The sequence below is a fragment of the Gymnoscopelus braueri genome (genome assembly GCF_963280865.1).
Source record: "Gymnoscopelus braueri genome assembly, chromosome: 14".
NCBI classification, from domain to species: Eukaryota; Metazoa; Chordata; class Actinopteri; order Myctophiformes; family Myctophidae; genus Gymnoscopelus; species Gymnoscopelus braueri.
Window position 1 is genome coordinate 53,046,838 of NC_137619.1, and position 22,088 is coordinate 53,068,925.

General features: G+C 42.0%; 1 protein-coding gene across 1 annotated transcript; it reads left to right on the top strand.

Annotated features, from left to right (window-relative positions):
- Nucleotides 1–17,802: 17,802 nt before the first annotated feature.
- LOC308099906 (uncharacterized protein) lies at nucleotides 17,803–19,325 on the top strand. The gene is made up of 3 exons (XM_080448763.1): nucleotides 17,803–18,045; nucleotides 18,245–18,404; nucleotides 18,792–19,325. The coding sequence occupies exons 1-3, from the start codon at nucleotides 17,830–17,832 to the stop codon at nucleotides 18,962–18,964; spliced, it is 549 nt and encodes a 182-aa protein (XP_080304889.1). The 5' UTR covers nucleotides 17,803–17,829; the 3' UTR covers nucleotides 18,965–19,325.
- The last annotated feature ends 2,763 nt before the right edge of the window (nucleotides 19,326–22,088 follow it).

A 22,088-nucleotide genomic window follows, 5' to 3' on the forward strand; every position in this document is an offset into this window, starting at 1 on the left:
AGCATATGCTGGACACACAAATCCCAAACTCTGTCTGTCTATGCCTAAACTATATAAATATTACCAGAACAATGTCCCACCATAAATATGTAAGAAAAAAAATGTCGGTGTGGAGGGGGGGCTCCTCCACCCAGCCTTGTACCCAGGATCGGGGTGCATTGGGCTGGGTAGAGGGGGACGACCGAAGTGGTCCCCTGGTTCTTTTTGAAAAACAACAAAAAAAAATTCAAGTCCAATGTACCACCTTACAAATTATAGAAAAAAAAAAATGTGGAGGGGGGTCCGCTCCACCCAGCCACGTACCCAGGATCAGGGTGCATTGGGCTGGGTAGAGGGGGACCCCCGAGGTGGTCCCCTGGTTCTTTTTGAAAAAAAGAGAAAAAATGTCAAGTCCAATGTACTTGTACTTTCCACCTTACACATTTTAGGAAAAAAAACTATTTGTGGAGGGGGGTCCGCTCCACCCAGCCACGTACCCAGGATCAGGGTGCATTGGGCTGGGTAGAGGGGGACCCCCGAGGTGGTCCCCTGGTTCTTTTTGAAAAAAAGAGAAAAAATGTCAAGTCCAATGTACTTGTACTTTCCACCTTACACATTTTAGGAAAAAAAACAATTTGTGGAGGGGGGTCCGCTCCACCCAGCCACGTACCCAGGATCAGGGTGCATTGGGCTGGGTAGAGGCGGACCCCCGAGGTGGTCCCCTGGTTCTTTTTGAAAAAAAGAGAAAAAATGTCAAGTCCAATGTACTTGTACTTTCCACCTTACACATTTTAGGAAAAAAAACAATTTGTGGAGGGGGGTCCGCTCCACCCAGCCACGTACCCAGGATCAGGGTGCATTGGGCTGGGTAGAGGCGGACCCCCGAGGTGGTCCCCTGGTTCTTTTTGAAAAAAAGAGAAAAAATGTCAAGTCCAATGTACTTGTACTTTCCACCTTACACATTTTAGAAAAAAAAACAATTTGTGGAGGGGGGTCCGCTCCACCCAGCCACGTACCCAGGATCAGAGTGCATTGGGCTGGGTAGAGGCGGACCCCCGAGATGGTCCCCTGGTTCTTTTTGAAAAAAAGAGAAAAAATGTCAAGTCCAATGTACTTGTACTTTCCACCTTACACATTTTAGGAAAAAAAACAATTTGTGGAGGGGGGTCCGCTCCACCCAGCCACGTACCCAGGATCAGGGTGCATTGGGCTGGGTAGAGGGGGACCCCCGAGGTGGTCCCCTGGTTCTTTTTGAAAAAAAGAGAAAAAATGTCAAGTCCAATGTACTTGTACTTTCCACCTTACACATTTTAGAAAAAAAAACAATTTGTGGAGGGGGGTCCGCTCCACCCAGCCACGTACCCAGGATCAGAGTGCATTGGGCTGGGTAGAGGCGGACCCCCGAGGTGGTCCCCTGGTTCTTTTTGAAAAAAAGAGAAAAAATGTCAAGTCCAATGTACTTGTACTTTCCACCTTACACATTTTAGGAAAAAAAACTATTTGTGGAGGGGGGTCCGCTCCACCCAGCCACGTACCTAAGATCAGGGTGCATTGGGCTGGGTAGAGGCGGACCCCCGAGGTGGTCCCCTGGTTCTTTTTGAAAAAAAGAGAAAAAATGTCAAGTCCAATGTACTTGTACTTTCCACCTTACACATTTTAGAAAAAAAAACAATTTGTGGAGGGGGGTCCGCTCCACCCAGCCACGTACCCAGGATCAGAGTGCATTGGGCTGGGTAGAGGCGGACCCCCGAGGTGGTCCCCTGGTTCTTTTTGAAAAAAAGAGAAAAAATGTCAAGTCCAATGTACTTGTACTTTCCACCTTACACATTTTAGGAAAAAAAACAATTTGTGGAGGGGGGTCCGCTCCACCCAGCCACGTACCTAAGATCAGGGTGCATTGGGCTGGGTAGAGGCGGACCCCCGAGGTGGTCCCCTGGTTCTTTTTGAAAAAAAGAGAAAAAATGTCAAGTCCAATGTACTTGTACTTTCCACCTTACACATTTTAGAAAAAAAAACAATTTGTGGAGGGGGGTCCGCTCCACCCAGCCACGTACCCTGGATCAGGGTGCATTGGGCTGGGTAGAGATGGACGACCGAAGGGGGTCCCCTGGTTCTTTTTGAAAAAAAGAAAAACAGTACAATGTAGCACCATACAAATTTAAGACACACACACACAGTTATAACATTTTTCAGAATGTTTTCATTAACTTGTATTACATTTTTTTCCTTATGATTTTTCCTTTGTAAAAAAACATTTTAAATTGTGAATGAAGCAACTAACATGGACATGTCAGTTACTAACTTATCGATAACTATATCTGCACTCCTATGCTTGTTTTAGGTACCCCTGAGTGTACTCCTGGCTGCCTGCCTCCTCCTGCCTGCTTCCTCCTGAATGCCTCCTCTTGACTGCCTCCTCCTGCCTGCCTCCTCCTGGCTGCCTACCGCTGCCTACCGACTCCTGGCTGCCTACCGCTGCCTACCGACTCCTGGCTGCCTACCGACTCCTGGCTGCCTACTGCCTCCTGGCTGCCTACTGCCTCCTGGCTGCCTACCGCTGCCTACCGACTCCTGGCTGCCTCCTGGCTGCCTCCTGGCTGCCTACCGCTGCCTACCGACTCCTGGCTGCCTACCGACTCCTGGCTGCCTACCGCTGCCTACCGACTCCTGGCTGCCTACTGCCTCCTGGCTGCCCACTGCCTCCTGACTGCCTACTGCCTGAACCACTATTCCTCATGGGTCCATTTGGTTACATTTGTACACTCTCTGAGTTAAATTGACACAGATGATTTTACTGTGCGTGATTCCCCTGCTGTCAAATAACAAACTGTCTCGGCAGACATCCTGACATTGTGTTATGCTCTGTGTATTATCCCTGGCGGGGGTGATGGAACTCATGCATTCTAATTGGCCGAATCTTTCAACATAGATTTTGCACCGGGCCGGCATTGATTGGCACAAACATTACCCTCGTTTTTATGTGAAACTCCCACCTTAATAAATCAGTGCAACCCAAACAACGGAATATGAGGACCCCTCTGCTGAGGAATTATTGGTTGATGTTTGTCTGTGTTGGGAGGAATACTGGCAGTATCACACTAAGCACAAATGGTGCTAAATAGCACTAAACATGGTTCTTTGGCTCGTAATTATAGGATAATCTCTTTTGGCACTATATAACTCTTAAAAGGTGCTATAGTACAGAATTCATGACAAAAGTCTGTATGCAAGCAAACTGTGCGTTGTATCTGTAGAGGCGGTGTTGCATGTAACGACTGGTTTGCATGCAAGATTTGTCCGTTCACAAATGTTATGTCCACAAATGCATCAAGATAACAGGTTGAACTCGCACACTACAGACACAGACCATAAGTTACAAGCGTAAGTCATGTTTTACAAAGCACAAAATGTTTTGGCATTGATATAAACCTATAGTACTTTAGTCCACATTTTATAACATGTTAAACAAAAATCCACTTTTAACCTCGACCCCTATTTCAGAAAAAGATTGGAGACCACAGCACCAAAAGAAGGTGTGTGTATATATACACAGTACACCATTTAATGGTGCTATATACAACCATTATTGATGCCTAAACTAAGCTGAAGAACCAGTACAGAGCCTCTAAAGAACCATAGGCTATAGGGGCTTAACATGTTCTGAGTGCAGCAGCCAAATTACAGCTGAAGAATACACAATTTTGTGTGTGTGTGTATGTATTCTGGACAGACTCAAACTCTTAAATATCAGATGCACCATGTATAGATCCAGCCTGACTGACTGCCTTGGCCCCTGTTGACAAGGCATTGACAGAAAACTGTGAAAACAAGACGTGCTGTCAGTTAATCCTCCTGTTAACCCTGTAGATCCCTGCCTACAACCTCTTGACAAGAGCTTTTTCCTCAGAGATAGACTGGAAACCACCATGAACACCACCTGCACACGACACGTGGAATGTATACGTGTGCATTGTGTAGATTTACTGGGAGGAGAAAGGAAGTTGTCAGACTTGTGTTAGTCCATGAATGTCCATGTGATTTATACTCGGACGTACGGCAGTGTTGTGCGCAGACGATCAACGCAGTACAAGCTCACCACACGACACATCACAAAGTACACACTCTTCAACCAATTTAATTATTACGTAGCAATCGTTTCATCAAAAGCTCATGTCTGTTTGAGGATTGTGTGTGTGTGTGTGTGTGTGTGTGTGTGTGCGCGCGCACGCACGTGCCCGTGTGTTTGTGTTTTGTGTTTGTGTTTTAGGATTTGCATATCTTGACTAATATTTGTTATCCTTCAAAATAGATCAAGACATCCATTTCCTTTGCGGAAAACAAACATTCAAACAAAAACCATTCGCAGGAGTGGCATCCATGACACTTGTAGCCTGCTGCAACCCTCCTGATTTCGTGTATAAAGGGGCGTGTGTATAGAGCCGGCGAGAGACGGCGCCTGATCCCATTGGTTCACCGATCTGTCCGTCAACCCCCGCCCCGTTAACACAACATTACGAGCGACGCCCACTGCACTCTGGTTGGTTGGGAAATGAAACACTTCCTCATACCCAGTACAGGCTATAGTTGGGCCAGGCTTTTATTTTTTAGCAAAACTAAGCAATAAAAGCCTGGAGATCGAGGCTATGACACTTGTATTTCAGCTCTCTTTATTCTTGGAAGGAACTAGAGGCTTTCATAGCCTCATTGTAATTATCTGAGGTGAACTGCTGTGGAGGGGGAAAAAAGAGCCTTACATAACATAGCTTGTTTGTGTCTGTGTAATGCATTTACACAGAATGTCAACACTCAGGCTAGATAAGACTGTTCTAAATCTGTGGTCTTTCATGATTTTATACAGAGTGGTAAATAAAGTGCTATTGTGTAGCTGGCGGGTTCTCACGCCTGAATTGAGAGCCTTTTTTGATGTCGATATTATTTCTTTGCTTCTTTGGAGAAATATGTCTTCTGTGAAATTATCTTAATAAAAATGAATAAAAAAAAACATTTTCTTACAGAAAGAGACATTGTTGATGAATGATTCTTTTGCAAGCAATAAGATAATAGCCTTCTGATAAAAAGCAAAACCTAGAAAACAATATTGCTACAGAAGCCAAAGTGTATCTGGTAGCATATCTCCCAAGAGTAGAAACCAATTAAAATACAGTATAGTACACTGCACACATTCAGAAGAGGCCATCGCAGGATGAAAAGCCAGAAGCATTTACTATGCTTCTGGCTTTTTTTTTTTTTAAACAGCAGCTGTTGTAACAAATATGTACGGTACATAACGTGCATGGTTTAAGGAAAATATTGATAAATGAGGCAGTTGAAAATGAGGTGACAGGCAGGAAAATAGAAGTGGAATGTGGTAAAAATGACATGGCAATCATGACATGCCATCTGTTAACAAACTGTTTCATACAGATGAATGGGAAAAAATGCCCTTTTCTATAACAGTGATTACAATGCATTATAACAGTGATTTAAAGGCGATACAAATGTAATAACACCTTATACAATGATCATAATGTTACAAATGTTCACTTTATAATAACTTATAATCACAGTATAACGAACGCCTTATAAGTGATAAGGCATTGTAAACGCGATAATAAAGCCTCAACAAATGATCATAAAGTAACAAATGACCACGTATAATAACTTAGAATCATAGTATAATGCATTATAATAATGTATAATAATAATTATGACACATTATAACAGTGATAATAAAGCATTATCATTTGATTGTAATGGATTATAAATATTACATTACATTACAGTCATTTAGCAGACGCTTTTATCCAAAGCGACTTACAATAAGTGCATTCAACATAGGTAGGGAACGAAACTACTAATCACCAGAAGTATTAAGTGCATTCTCTTCTAAAACAAGCAACCAAGAGTATAAAAAAATAAGTGTATAGAATAAACAAGATCCAATTAAACAATAAAACCTTTCACTGCCCTATGCTAGCACCAGGGTTTTAAACTGGATGCGGGGAGCCAGTGTAGAGAACCAGTGTAGAATATGAAAATTAATTTGGGATGCATAGCAAGTGTTACCAATTTGGCAGCAATTATGAAGTATTGTAACACTTTATACTTATAAGTCATTATAAAATCCCTTATAATGTGTTATGGTTATGGTTATAATTTATAACCATAACCATAACAAAGCATTATGAGTATTTATGAGCTCTTATAAATCGGATTATACTGGGTTATGAGCAGATTATAATGCCTTATAAGTATGTTCATGATGTGTTATACACATAGGATGCATAGAAAGTGCTACGGCAATGGTAGAGAGATAGTCATTTTTAAGTAATTACTGGTTATTATTAAACAAGGCTCTTTTATTGCTACTTTTAACTTTTTAATGGATCCTATGTAAGTAAAGGCTGATAAAAGTGTCAAACTCCCAAAAGCCACCAGAATTCTGGAAATCTACTCTGTTGAAAATGTCCTGGGGGGGGACCCCAGACCCCCCGCTTTGGGGGGGCCTTATTTTAAAATAATTATATTTGTGTGCAAAATCGTGCATTTAAAGGCCATTTAAGCATACGTTTTCAAGAAGTAAAATAACCATTCCAATCAATTCCCCATACTTGAATTATGCAGGAAAGTGGGTTAAAATAAGGTTCAAAAGTTGTTGTGTGACAATATAGGGGTCCACATATTCAACGCATGATAACTGCTAGTCCGCAATGGTCATGCCAAACTGTACACCAGAGATGTACAGCTATAGTCAAAAAATCAAACCTGGATTTGCCTATCCATTTGATAATCATGGCTCAATTTTGGGGCTCTGACTCATGGACTATTACCAAAAAGACAGGATTTCACACTCACAGTACACATACATGATCATAGGGGCTGATTGAACACAAAGCTTTTCCTGTGGGAAGACAGAACCAGGGGGTCCCCTGGTTCTCTCTACCCAGCCCAAGGCACCCCGATCCTGGGTACGTGGCTGGGTGGAGCGGACCCCCCTCCACACCTCCAGAGCGAAATTAGTTTTTTTCTAAGATTTGTATGGTGGTGCATTGGACTTGCAATTTTTTTTGTTTTTTTCAAAAAGAACCAGGGGACCACTTCGGTCGTCCTTCTCTACCCAGCCCAATGCACCCCGATCCTGGGTACGTGGCTGGGTGGAGCGGACCCCCCCCCACAATTTTTTTTTTCTAAAATGTGTAAGGTGGAAAGTACAAGTACATTGTACTTGACATTTTCTCTCTTTTTTTCAAAAAGAACCAGGGGACCACCTCGGGGGTCCCCCTGTACCCAGCCCAATGCACCCTGATCCTGGGTACGTGGCTGGGTGGAGTGGACCCCCCTCCACAAATTTTTTTTTTTCTAAAATGTGTAAGGTGGAAAGTACAAGTACATTGGACTTGACATTTTCTCTTTTTTTTTCAAAAAGAATCAGGGGACCACCTCGGGGGTCCCCCTCTACCCAGCCCAATGCACCATGATCCTGGGTACGGGGTCATACTAATTGTCCCAAACTACCCAAAACTACCCAAAGCTACCCAAAACTACCCAAAACAACCCAAAACTACCCAAAAGCGTACCCAAAACTACCCCAAACTACCCAAAGCTACCCAAAACTACCCCAAACTACCCAATACTACCCAAAACTACCCAAAACTACCCAAAATTACCCAAAACTATACCCAAAGCTACCCAAAACTACCCAAAACAACCCAAAACTACCCAAAGCTACCCAAAACTACCCAAAACTAAACCCAAATCTACCCAAAACTACCCAAAACAACCCAAAACTACCCAAAAGCATACCCAAAACTACCCAAAACTATATCCAAAGCTACCAAACTACCCAAAACAACCCAAAACTACCCAAAAGCGTACCCAAAACTACCCAAAGCTACCCAAAACTACCCAAAACTATACCCAAAGCTACCCAAAACAACCCAAAACAACCCAAAACTACCCAAAAGCGTACCCAAAACTACCCAAAGCTACCCAAAACTACCCAAAACTATACCCAAAGCTACCCAACACTACCCAAAACAACCCAAAACTACCCAAAAGCGTACCCAAAACTACCCAAAGATTCCCAAAACTACCCAAAAGCATACCCAAAACTACCCAAAGCTACCCCAAACTACCCAAAGCTACCCAAAACGACCCCCAAAAAAATAATATATATATACACCTTCTCTCTCTCCTATTGTGTCTCTCTCACTCCGTAATCATCTGAGCTTGTGTTCAATGTGCTGCTTATTTGATCAATTATGCACAGATGCCTCAAATGATATCCCAGCTGAATGTCAACTTTATATTTGAATGTCCCTTGTAATGTTGCAGTAAGACACACTAACTGTATCTATATATGTTATCGTTTAATGTTCTCTCATGTACATGTAATTGTCTACACAATGGACCCTTCGCTAAGCCCCACCCACTCCACTCTGTGACTGGTGGTGCGAAGTTAGTCACACCCAGGCCTGGCAGCGCCTGGCAATCTCTGCTTCTCACCCACTGACTTGCATGTTAAATGACGGCTTTTCCCCTTAAAAATAATCGATCATTTCAGCAGCAATAGCTTCAAAATCTCTTCTAAATCTAGTCAACAAGGCCTGCAGTAGGCTATGCACTGGACAAATGTGCATGACATTATTTCAATAAACTAAAAACACGGGAAATGTTAGAGGGAGTAATAGCCATGGATACACGACGGTCGTCTGTCTCGACCGTCATGGATGAATTTCAACCTGGTGTTTGCACTTTCTCCATTTATAGCCCGTACATCTACAGAAACGTTCATATTTCAAATATAAAGTGCTTATCCCATGGCCACGGATGTTACATTTATGTAAGGGCTCTCAAAAGTACCCGTATCATCCGTATTGTTCAATAAAAAGCATTTTAATCTGATCGGTGGCCATTTTCTCCATATGCTTTCAACAAAGCGACCCTATCGGTTGGTAGGTGTATTGCACTCTGATACATTATAACTCTATGAGAAAATGGCCACCGATCGGATTAAAATGCTTTTTATTGAACAATACAGAATATACGGGTACTTTTGAGAGTCCCGTGCATCATTTTAACATCCGTGACCATAGGGTAAGCAATTTATATTTGAAATCTGAACGTTTATATATATGTACGGACCGTAAATGGAGAAAGTGCAAACACCAGGTTGAAGTTGATCCATGACTGTAACAGGAGTTTTCATGTACCGCAGGGTAAGACTACAGTAGCAGTTAATAAATAGACGAACAAATGAATGAATATACTTTAACGTGCGGAATCCGAAACAGGCAGCGCTGTGATTCTGAATTTTGTTACGATCTCACGGTGATTAGTAGCCTATTATTGACACCACCTGGGCGAGTGAGTCGTGTCGTGTAACTTTCCTGACGTTAAGCTGTGTATGTGTTCAACAACACAGCCATATTCAGCCTTGCAGTTTAAGTGCAGATTTCAGCTTGGGAAAAGCAGCCTCCAACGGGTTTGGGTACGTGGTTCATAGTCACCATTGCGTTATCGTGGTATTCCTATTCTTGCTATTATGTTGCAAATGATTGTGTGTGTGCGGGCGAAATAACATTGACAGCTATGGCAGGTGACGAAAGCTTGCCAGACCTGTGCCAGGCTAACAACGGTTGCTAAGCTGGCATTGGACAATCGCTTTTGGGGTGGGGTTTAGCGAAGGGTCCATTATAAAGGACAGGAAAAACATGAATTGTCTATTCTGAGCTAAACTGAACCTGTATGGTGCTGAATATGGTTCCGTTCGCTCCTGTGTCCTAAATGCCTAAACTCTCTCGTTCTCTCTCGTTCTCTCTCTCTCTCTCTCTTATTGATATAATTGCCCAGTATTTGAAATGTAGCCTATATTTATTTGATTGTTTTGAGGTCTCCTTCATCTGCTGCCATTGAGTAGGCTAGAAAGATAATGACACCAGCCAGCTGACTGTGCTTAATGGTTTATAAGAGTGGATGACGGTGAGACCACAGCCTCTTTGTTCATATGCTTATGTGATGCTGAAAAATAAATATGACTGATCGATGCATCAGTCATATCTCAGTTATGATCTCCACGATTATTTGTAAACAAATAGAGCCACGAGTAGTAATAGCCTATACCTACTATGGCCTACATCCACTCCCTCCCTCCCTCTCTCTCCCTCCCTCCCTACCTCTCCTCCCTCTCTCTCTCTCGAAAACAATTGAATGGAGTGTTGAAAGGCCGGTCAATAGAATACTTTTTGTTTTAGCGGGTTGCGGGACGGGCCTGGTCGTTGATTTATATATTGTTTTGCGGGACAGGTTGGGCGGGTTGGGCTCCGTGACGGAGCGGGCGGGGCGGGTCATGAAAAATGAAAAAACCTGACCCGCACATCACTACTATATACTGTACTTCATTGACTGGGGTCTCCCACTCCCAGGGGTCTATACTTGGTCCCCTCCTTTTCTTCCCGCTGTAGGCCTACAACAAATGTATCTTAGCCAGGATGTAAATACATAGGAACACATAACCCTGAACAATTTGGAAGGTTGAAGGAAAGAAATAAACTCCCACTAAGGCTTTGCCTTTAAAAAACCTACTGAACTTTATACATACAAATCCGGGAAAGCAGTAAAAAAAGAAAAAAGAAAAAAAGAAATTAGTTCATACTATGTTTCTACTGTGACATATAGTTCACCCTATTTGTTGTGTGCAATTATCTCACAATGTGGGTCATGAGGCATTCAAATTGAGGAAATTGAGGGAAAATCCAATTGTTTTGGGGAATTGGAATACACTTGAGCAATAAAATGCACAATGTTTAGGCCTAGATAAAATGCACAATTCATGTTGTTGGCTTTTAATAAACCATTAATTGTTTAAGATTGTCTTTGTGTTGTATTTTATATATCTGATCCAGTAAAAATGTGTGTCTATATATATATATATTGCTTACCATAATTGAAAAGCATGGCTTGAAAGCATGGCTCTGGCTATGTCTGTGGTAAATTATCCACACACCTGACTCTGGTAAATTGTCCACACACCTGACTCTCGTTGACCTACGTAATAACAGTTATATTTGAAGGGCAAATATATCTACATATCTATATATCTACATTTGGGTACTTTTGGGTACGTTTTTGGGTAGTTTGGGGTAGCTTTGGGTAGTTTTGGGTACGCTTTTGGGTAGTTTTGGGTTGTTTTGGGTAGTTTTGGGTAGCTTTGGGTATAGTTTTGGGTAGTTTTGGGTACGCTTTTGGGTAGTTTTGGGTAGTTTTGGGTAGCTTTGGGTATAGTTTTGGGTAGTTTTGGGTAGTTTTGGGTACGCTTTTGAGTAGTTTTAGGTTGTTTTGGGTTGTTTTGGGTAGCTTTGGGTATAGTTTTGGGTAGTTTTGGGTAGTTTTTGGGTAGTTTTGGGTACGCTTTTGGGTAGTTTTGGATTGTTTGGGTAGTTTTGGGTAGCTTTGGGTATAGTTTTGGGTAGTTTTGGGTAGTTTTGGGTAGTATTGGGTAGTTTGGGGTAGTTTTGGGTAGCTTTGGGTAGTTTTGGGTAGTTTTGGGTACGCTTTTGGGTAGTTTTGGGTTGTTTTGGGTAGCCTTGGGTATAGTTTTGGGTAGTTTTGGGTAGTTTTGGGTTGTTTTGGGTTGTTTTGGGTAGTTTTGGGTAGCTTTGGGTAGTTTTGGGTTGTTTGGGGTAGCTTTGGGTAGTTTTGGGTACGCTTTTGGGTAGTTTTGGGTACGCTTTTGGGTAGTTTTGGGTAGTTTTGGGTAGCTTTGGGTAGTTTTGGGTAGTTTGGGACAATTAGTATGACCCTCTGGGATAGCAAAGAGGTTTGTAGATTTGCATTTTTTTTTGCGCGCGATACCACGGAGCATTTTTTTTTTTATGCGTGAAAAACAAGTGGGTTTTTCCATGTTTCAAGCAAGTAATTCCTTATTCAAATTTTGTATCTGTCTATATATAAAAAAAAACTATTTAAAGCATGTCATAAAGTTTTCTTGATATCAACCGCATAGCATTAGCCTAGCATTAGCACATAGCATATAACACAGCTAGCTTTAGCACATAGCATTCGCCTAGCTGAAACCTGCTAACGTGCACGTCCTGTGTTTACATATTAAAACACATCAAATCCACCCGCCTATACCGAGATATGTCGTTATCGGCTTTTTATCTGGTTTAATAACGATCACGGTAAATTTCGGTACCATCCTTGTTTTTTTTTCTCTTCCCATGACGCTTTGAACTCATCCTATGAGAAAATGTCCGAAAGCCGTTTCCGGTTCTTTTTTTTTATCTTGAAAAAACTGTTTTTTCCTGGTTTTGGCTAAAAATCAAATAAATGTGAATGTGAAAGGACTCATGAACACATACGATTTGATTGAAATAAAGAGATGATGGGGACAAGAAGCGTTATCCCGTGCCAGGACTTTATTTATTAATATAGAAATCTGTGTTTTGAGGACAATTCTAGCGAACGTGGTGTTACACGAAAAAATATGACCTGTAGAATTTGGTGACCATGTGAAACTCCTGTGACGAAACCATGCACAGTTGACATGCTATAAAGAATATAAAGGCTCAGCCTTTGCATTCTGCACGTGGTGCTGTTGAATTGAAGAGATCAGTTTAAAACCTAATTTAAATTGTACTGTTTTATTTGATTAGTTTATTATTTATTTTCATAATTATTATTTCATCAGGAAAAAAAAATTGGGCAACAGTTGTGTAATGTTTTATCTAAAATTCAATTTAAAAGAACAGTTTTTATATAGTGTGTGTGTGTGTGTGTGTGTGTGTGTGTGTGTGTGTGTGTGTGTGTGTGTGTGTGTGTGTGTGTGTATATATATATATATATATATATATATACACACACACACACTGTCTAATTAATTCAATTGGGGTATAGATGATCACCTGCATAATTGTATTTTCTGCTCTGCCTATGACCTGTACATTAACTGTGATATAATACAGTACCTGTATATTAAACCAAATGGACCTTAAATGGATCTACAAGCTCATAGCACGGCACTGACAAGAGTAAAAACTATAGTCATTATCACTCTCATTGGACTAACTTCTAGCTTTTAACTTCATCGCATTGCTTTATAGGCAAACGTTCAATGTGTTGAGGTTGTAGATCTGCTGTTTTTGATTAAGTATAAAAATAAGGCTTTAGTGGTTAAACGGCTGCCCTGGAAACCCCTGTCCAATAGTCATTGGACATAAACAAGTAGTATGTAGTGCAAGTGTGAACAGGTAGAAAGAGACCAAGAATCAGTTTCTGAGGAAAGGCGCCAAATATCAGATTACGAGGAAATCGACTCAGAGGAAATAGACCAAGCATCTGATACCGAGATGGTTTACGATGACCGCAGTGAAGCAATACATTATCAGACTAATTCAGACATTGTTGAAGGATCTGATCCATGTAGTGAGGCTAAATGGAAATTAGCTGATTGGGCGGTAAAACGCAATATTTCACAATGTGCCTTGTCAGATCTATTAACTATTTTAAGGCAGTGTGGCCTGGACTTACCCAAAGATCCAAGAACCCTTCTGTCAACCTTAAAAAACTGTAAGGTCAAAGAAATGGGAGATGGAAGCTACTACTATTTTGGTGTCTCAAATGCAATTATTTCCGAGCTGTCTCGTGAATCACCTCCTGTAGTAGACACTCTAACCCTCCGTGTTAACATTGATGGCTTAGCCCTCTCCAAAAGCTCTAGAAATGAGTTATGGCCTATTCTGGCCAAGATCAAAGAAATTCCGAGATCCAATGTATTTATCATTGGTCTGTATGCAGGCCCTTCAAAGCCTCCTTCTGTTGGTGAATACTTGAAGGATTTTATTCAGGACCTGAAACTAGTAACTTGCGAGGGTTTAGATTACAATGGAAAACATTATAATGTAGCTCTTCCGGATGCCTTCATCTGTAATGCACCTGCCCGTGCCTTCTTGAAATGTATCAAAGGTCATACAGGTTACAGTGCCCGTGAGCGCTGTGTAGAGCACGGGATTTACCTAAATGGTAAGGTTGTTTTTCCTGATTTGACAGCACCACTTAGAACAGATTCAACATTTGAACGTAGGTGTGATGAAGGACATCATCATCAGGTCTCACCTCTACAAGAGCTTGGCATAGGGATGGTTTCGAGCTTTGTACTTGATTACATGCATTTAGTTTGCTTAGGAAATGTTAGGAGAGTCATAGGTCTGTGGATCCGTGGCCCTTTAAAGTGTCGGCTTTCATCATCCACCATCACAACTATCTCTAACCACTTGCAATCAATCAGAGAATATATCCCGCGTAATTTTTCACGAAAGCCACGGTCACTCAGTGAATTCAAACAATGGAAGGCCACTGAATTTAGGCAGTTTTTATTGTACACAGGCCCTGTGGTTCTAAAAGGACGGCTACCTACACGGTGGTACAAAAACTTTATGCTTTTGTCTATATCAATGAGAATTCTTCTCAGTCCAGCTCTGTGTTCTGAATACTGTGACTATGCAGACAAACTATTGAAATGTTATGTGAATAACTTTGCTAAGATATATGGACCAGAGCAGGTAGTGTATAACACCCATACTCTTATACATCTGGCTGATGATGCAAGAAGGTTTGGGGCCTTAGACAATGTTTCATGTTTCCCTTTTGAAAATCATCTCGGGACATTAAAGAAGTTAGTAAGAAGGCCACAAGGCCCTGTTCAACAACTCGTAAGGCGTGTAGGTGAAAAACAAAGGCCTATCTCTGTTGAAGGAAAGGAAAGGAGGAATGGACCACAACAACCACATTTATGTGGTCCAACTCTCCCACATTTACATGCTCGTATGCAGTACAAGAAGTACATGCAAGAGGGACAAATGATTTCCTGCTCTAATGGCAGCAACTGTTATGCTGTTGGGGGAAGAGTTGCTGTAGTGAGGAACATTGTGGAGTTGTTATCAGGAGGAGCTATGCAGGCTGTGTGTCAGTTTTACGAGAGACAAAGGTGTTTCTACAATTATCCTGTTGATTCATCTCGTGTGGGGATCAAAACAGTGACACAACTCTCTGAAGAGCTGCATGGTGTGGATGTGACTGACTTGACAGAAAAACTCATACTGCTTCCTCTGGAAGAGGGGAATGTGGCTTTCATTCAGTTACATGACCAGTGATCTATGAACTTTGCAGCATGTACGTGTTTTCCATTGTGGAGTTCCCGGACGAGGTTTCCACCGATGGGAAACTTCTGATGGACATTATTCCATGTTGTTGGTTCACAAATGATGACCAGTTGGACTGCTATTGGCCAGTGGGGCTCAATGTCAGCAAGGCAGTGAAGCAGCGACTCCAGCCAGATCCGTCATCATGGGCGACATGCCGAGTGCGTGTAATCGGATTTGCAGGTAAGAAAATATCATGTTTTTGGGGGGGAGGAACAGTCTGAAGATGTGTGCAATATATATTGCTTTAACTTTGAAAAATTGCTTTAATTTCCCCTTCCCCTGTTTTTGTGTTCTTCCTGAAGAGTCATACGCAGTGGCTCGTGAGAAGCTCCAGCTGGGAGAGACGTCATCGGACATAGCGACTGATGGTGATAATGTATCCCAAAGGCGACCGAGGAGGTAACTAAAAATAGCTGTTGTTAGGCAATGGTTCTAAAATGTTTTCTTGTCAAGGTGTGTATTTGGCCACGGAACCCCATCTGAAAAGATTTTGTGCCAAGGACCCTATACAAGATTTGTGGTGTTATGTCAAGGTTTTTCTTTTTTTAAATAGCTGATGAATATAGGGCCCTCCCGGACCCCACTTTGAGAACCCCTGCATTAGACCACGCACCACCATAAACCCTGAGAGTTACAGCTACAGGGTCCATTTGGTTCCTAACTAGCCTTCATGTATCTGGGGATTTATCTGAGGACCCCCTCAAGCAGGGGTCTTCAACGTTTTCAGGCCAAGGACCCCCTGGCTGAGAGAGAGATGAAGCAGGGACCCCCTCTATATTGTATAGAATTGTGTTTCAGATAAACTTTTGCTGCTCTTTTTTCCCTCTACACACCTACTGTATAACTCTTTCCCAAAAATAGCCGATCTACAAGCTCAACGCCTCACAGCGCGAGGCGTTTTTGAGCTTGTAGATCGGCTATTTTTGGCTAAAGTTCTCCTCAGAAAAGGGATACTAGGGTTCAAGTGGTTAAACATGTAGAACAACATGTAAAACAAAAAAATTATCATATCACACAAAGATTTGGGGGACCCCCTGTAGTGACTCTGAGGACCCCTGCCCTCAAGGACCCCTGAAACCTGGAATTTCCCCCTGTATCTAACCCATTAGAATTATTTGACGCATTAGTCCCACCTCCGAGCCAGGAGGTGAAGATTAGATGCGAGTCCGGAGGAAGCAAGCAGGTTAGACTGACGACCACATTCCAATTCCTCACACTCCTGCTCGCTCGCTCCTCCATGTCATGTCATGCTATATTTCTCATATATGAGCTGTTTGACATGCAAGCCCTCACCATGCACAACAAACAGCATGATTGTATAAATTAAATATCAACTCATTATTTAATGTGTTGTTTATGTAGCTTTGATCACTGTTATTCATGATATTGTTGTGAAACCTTGTATCTCCATAATTCAACTTTTTGTTTTTTCGTAAATGAATGCCCTATTTCATCGTTACAAAATAAATGAAAATAACCGATCTACAAGCTCACCACGCCTTGCATTGCGACATGTTGTGAGCATGTAGATCAGCAATTTTCAAATGGTTGATGTATGCATGGTTAAACTGATTTGTCCCTCTTGCTGTACTTTTTTAATACATTTTGCTAGGAATGCTCTGGAACCACCTCAAGGACCCATGGGGGTCCCCGGACTCCATTTTGAGAACTCCTGCTTAAAGTTACTTTTTTATGTTTGCTAAAATGTATGTTTTTAACTGAATGTAGGCTAACGCAAAAACAGAGGGAGGCGCTCACGAGTGAGGAGGAATCGGAAGCTTTATTCGATGATGACGAAACACCACCTACACCTCCCCGTGCACTGTCCAAGAAAGTGAGCTACCCGCCCCGCCCCAAAAGACAAAGGAGCCGCAGTCTGAGTCCGATCAGCAGCCCCGGTGTATCTCCCTCTTCTCTGACAAGTATGTAAAGTATTAGATTAGATTTTATTATTTTTTATAAAATATACAGAGAATTTAACATCTTGAAATGTTACATTATGTTTAGGAACCCCAAGTCCCAGAAGAACCCCCAGTCCCGTTGGAATCCCGAGTGTGGACACCCCAGTTGGAAGACCAAGAGCAAGCCGCCCAACTGCAAACCTGATCAGCCGCCCCACTGAACCCACAAACGTGAGCACCCCAATAAACTCCCATTACACCGGCAGCCTCTGTGAATAGCTTTAAAGCACAGCTGAAGACCTATTTCTTCACTCTGGCTTTTGGTTGATTTTTAAATGTTGTTTTATGCTTTTGCTTTTCTTTTTTTGCTTTATCGTTAAATTAGTTTTACTTTACTGTAATTGTGTCATGTCATGTCATGAAAGGTGCTTTACAAATAAAGTGTATTATTATTAACTGTGACACAGAGCCGCCCCACTGGGACCCAGATGAGCCACCGCACTGGAACCCCTATGAGTCAACCCACAGCTAGAACCCCAATGAGCCACCCCACTGGAACCCTGAGTCAACCCACAGCTGGAACCCCTAGTCAACCCACAGCCGGAACCCCAATAAGACGACCCACAGCTAGCACCCCAATGAGCCACCCCACTGGAACCCTGAGTCAACCCACAGCTGGAACCCGTAGTCAACCCACAGCCGGAACCCCAATGAGCAGCCCGAGTCCAGCACCACGAGCACCAGGCATGGGAGAACACATGTTCACCCAGCTCGTGAGACTCCTAGAGGAAGTAAAGAGCACTCAGAAGGTCCATGGGCAGATGCTGAACATGCTGCTGAAGGAGAAACAATCTCTGCCAGCGCTCGAGCTGCCTGAAGGAGCTGTGTTCCCGCTGGACACGGTGGCAGATCTCGAGTCCATGAACTTAAAGCTGGGTGACCCTGACTTTAAGTCTGCAGTTGTAAGTTCAAATCTCTTATTCACTTCAAAATGTACTTGTATTTTCTAAATCGCTTATTCACTTCAAAATGGGCTTGTATTTTCTAATCACATTGGTAGTCTGTTAACCTGCCCTTTGAGTGCATGCACACAACGGGCATTGACATCTTAGCTGTTCACTTAATACAGAATTTCCTTCCTGTGACTTTTATCATACTCAGGTTGCCGTGGTTGCAGACATTGGGGGGACTTCCCTGGACCGTTGTGTCAGGAGGATGATGGGGTTCCTCCTGACCAATACGCTGGCACTCGAGTATAACCTTTTCGGACGCAGTGGCAAGAAGGAGTTCCGAGGACTGGCACTTTTTGAGGTTCTATATGGTAAATTCGATTTTGTGTTATTGCCATAACATATGATGGTGCCACCTGAACTTTGTTGTTCTACATGAAAACTAAATTGCCACCATAGCTCAAGACATTTAAAATTATTGTTCCGTTTTCTTTTTCTGTTCAGCAAAGAATCCTCAATAATGCATCAGAACATCTTAGCCACCTTAGCTGTCAGGTTCTATACATAATCCTGCATTTTTCCTGTAGCACTTGGCCGTGTGAATAGCTTGAACTGTTCTCAGATTTGACTCGGTTGTTTTTAAAAAGCATACACATTTCTCAGCGATATAAAACTTTTTAAAAGTCTGTCTTATAAGGTTTCATAATGTAAAAATCAAGCCAGCATTACTAAGTTGGCTTCTTGTCATTTAATTTTAGGGGCAATAAAGAAGAACGCCGTCACGCAGCATATAAACCAGAAGGATGCAGAGATGGCCGTGTCCAAATGGTTCACCGGAGCTCGAGACCGTGGTGGAAACCGGACCCTACGAGCTAGGAGATCCCTCGAAAACACAGTGAACACCCAGGAAAATCAGGAACAGGCCCAATAGGCCACACACACACACACACACACACACACACACACACACACACACACACACACACACACACACACACACAGAGTTTGTGGTGTGTTTATCATTCAGGATTTGTTGGCTGAAATGGCCCTCTGCTGGAATAATTAACTACCTCATGAGAAGAACCCTCCTTTTGTTGAAGTTGAGTTAAGAGATATGGGTTCCTCATTAGTTTGTGTCCAGAACATTTAAGTTGTTACTTTAGAGTTTGCACTGTTATTTGTCATTTTTACATCATTACAAATGATTGTTTACAAGAGTTCTATCTTAATGATAATTTACGAGAGTTAAAGGGATTGTTTACGAGAGTTGAAGATATATTGGCCCAATAATACTGTCTACACTTTATTTTCATTTATTTATTTATTTTTAATTTATTTTTTAATTTTTTTCACAATTTCTGAAAGCTTTTGCACTTTATTTTCATTTATACATTTTATATTTTACAATTACCAAAGCATTTTGTATTTGTTTTTTTAATATTTGTATTTGGTTTATTAAAAACCAGGAGGCCGAAAGTTAAAATAAATAAACATTGTCAAAAGATATATTGTCTGATATTGTTTTTTCACCCTGGTAAAACTTAGCAGTAGTTAAACATGGTTCTTGTCAATATACTGTTTAATTGTCCTATTTAAATCCCTTCAGGACCAACTTGAAACCCATGTTGGCAAAGGGCCCGGATGTTACCCACTTGGGCTGCTAGAAGTGGGATCTACATGGGTCTCAAACGTGCCCAGTTGGACTCCACCTAAGGCCCATTCAGATCCCACTTCAAGCCCATATGGGCAAACACAGGTGAGGCCTAGATGGGTGTGACATACAATTGGCCATTTGGACCCCACCTAAGACCCAGTCAGGACCCACTTAAGCCCATATGGGCTAACACAGGTGAGGCCCACATGGGTCCGACATCAAATTGCCCATTTGGACCCCACCTAAGACCCAGTCAGAAACCCACTTTTGCCCAGCTGGAACCCACTTAAGGCCCATTCAGGTCCCAGTTCAAGCCCATATAGGCAAACACAGGTGGCGCCCACATGGTTCCGAAATCAAATTGCCCATTTGGACCCCACCTAAGACCCAGTCAGAAACCCACTTTTGCCCAGCTGGAACCCACTTAAGGCCCATTCAGGTCCCAGTTCAAGCCCATATAGGCAAACACAGGTGGCGCCCACATGGTTCCGACATAAAATTGCCCATTTGGACCCCACCTAAGACCCAGTTAGAAACCCACTTTTGCCCAGCTGGAACCCACTTAAGGCCCATTCAGGTCCCAGTTCAAGCCCATATAGGCAAACACAGGTGGCGCCCACATGGTTCCGACATCAAATTGCCCATTTGGACCCCACCTAAGACCCAGTCAGAAACCCACTTTTGCCCAGCTGGAACCCACTTAAGGCCCATTCAGGTCCCAGTTCAAGCCCATATAGGCAAACACAGGTGGCGCCAACATGGTTCCGACATAAAATTGCCCATTTGGACCCCACCTAAGACCCAGTTAGAAACCCACTTAAGCCCATATGGGCTACCACAAGTGGGTGCTTGGTGGAACCCATGTGCAAAACCAGATGTAACCCATGCCCATCTGCCCAGTTAAAACCCACCTGGGGCCCAGATGGACATGTTGGCTGGGTATATATATATATATATATATATATATATATATATATATATATATATATATATAATATTTTAAAAATATATATATATATATAGAGAGAGAGAGAGAGAGAGAGAGAGAGAGAGAGAGAGAGAGAGAGAGGAAAAAGGAAAACAACCTTTAGTTGCTGCGAATCCCTTGGTCAAAATACACATCTTAAGAGAGAAGCTGTTTATTGATGAGTCTTTTTGGGCGGTGAAACCGCCCCTATAAGTGAGGTTTGGATATTTGTACAACAAATCCTGCGCTGTGATTGGCCAAAAATGTACCCCGCCTAACCCTGCACCGTGATTGGCCAATCACAGTCTATTCAGGACTGTGATTGGCCAGTGTCACATGACACATGTGCATAGCCCTATATAAGAAACCATAACTTAAAAAAAACATACATTTGTTTTTTTTAAGTTATGGTTTCTTCCATCATAAAGAGTGTTTCAATAAATGTATTTATTTATTTTTTGTACATGATTGGTTGACTCCATTCAGTATTGTGATTAGCTAGCAAGACACCGCCCACTTCACACAGGGTGTGATTTTTTTTTCCTTCCAAATAACACATTTGAGTTGATGCATTATTATGACTATTCTAGTCCAGATTGACAGCTCCCCTGTTGATTTTAATTGATTCTTACTATTTTTTTTCCTATACCTGTAAAAAACAACAACTATGTTTATATTTTTCTTCTTTTTCAAATAAAGGTTTCAAAGCTACTGGTCCTTTTTATGTGCTCATTACAGAAAGGTCATGGCCACGTCCCTCCGATGGCAGCTAATTATTTATGGAAGCTGATTATAAGACAGACAAGATGTGGGGCTGTGAAGCTTTGAGACGGTTAACATGGATTAATTAAGGGCAATACAAGTTTTTCAAAAATGTTGCTTTCCCACGAGACATTTGCATATAAAACAAACACACAGCAAATGTATGCAAGCGCTGCAAAGTATACTAGAAACATGCACTTCTTGAAGAAACTGCTTGGGCTCATTGTAAACAATTTTAGCCAAATAGGTTAGTGAGCAGATTACATTTCTACAAATGTTCGTTAACCTTGTGCCTACAAAATTATACGTGTTCATGCTTACGTTCAATTACTGCCTTTGTTGCCATTCACTCCTCCTTTGTCTCACCAGGTCCAGGACCTAAGCGTTGCACCAGACTCCCCTGTTCCAAACATTTCATTCTGACGTGATGGTTTCAGTATTTTAAATTACTCACTCATTGTTTTCTTTGTATTTTTAGTCCATTAAAGTACTCACACAAAGTATTAACTTCAGGTAGTATTTGAAGTGAACCAAAGTAATCACACAAAGTATTCACTTTGGAATTAGCTCTGAGCGATCTGTGACATCTCTCCTCTAAGAAGTTCTCACACAGGTTCTTCAACGCCAAGTTGATAGGAGGTTCATCATGGTGGGAGTTTGTTCTGCAAACAG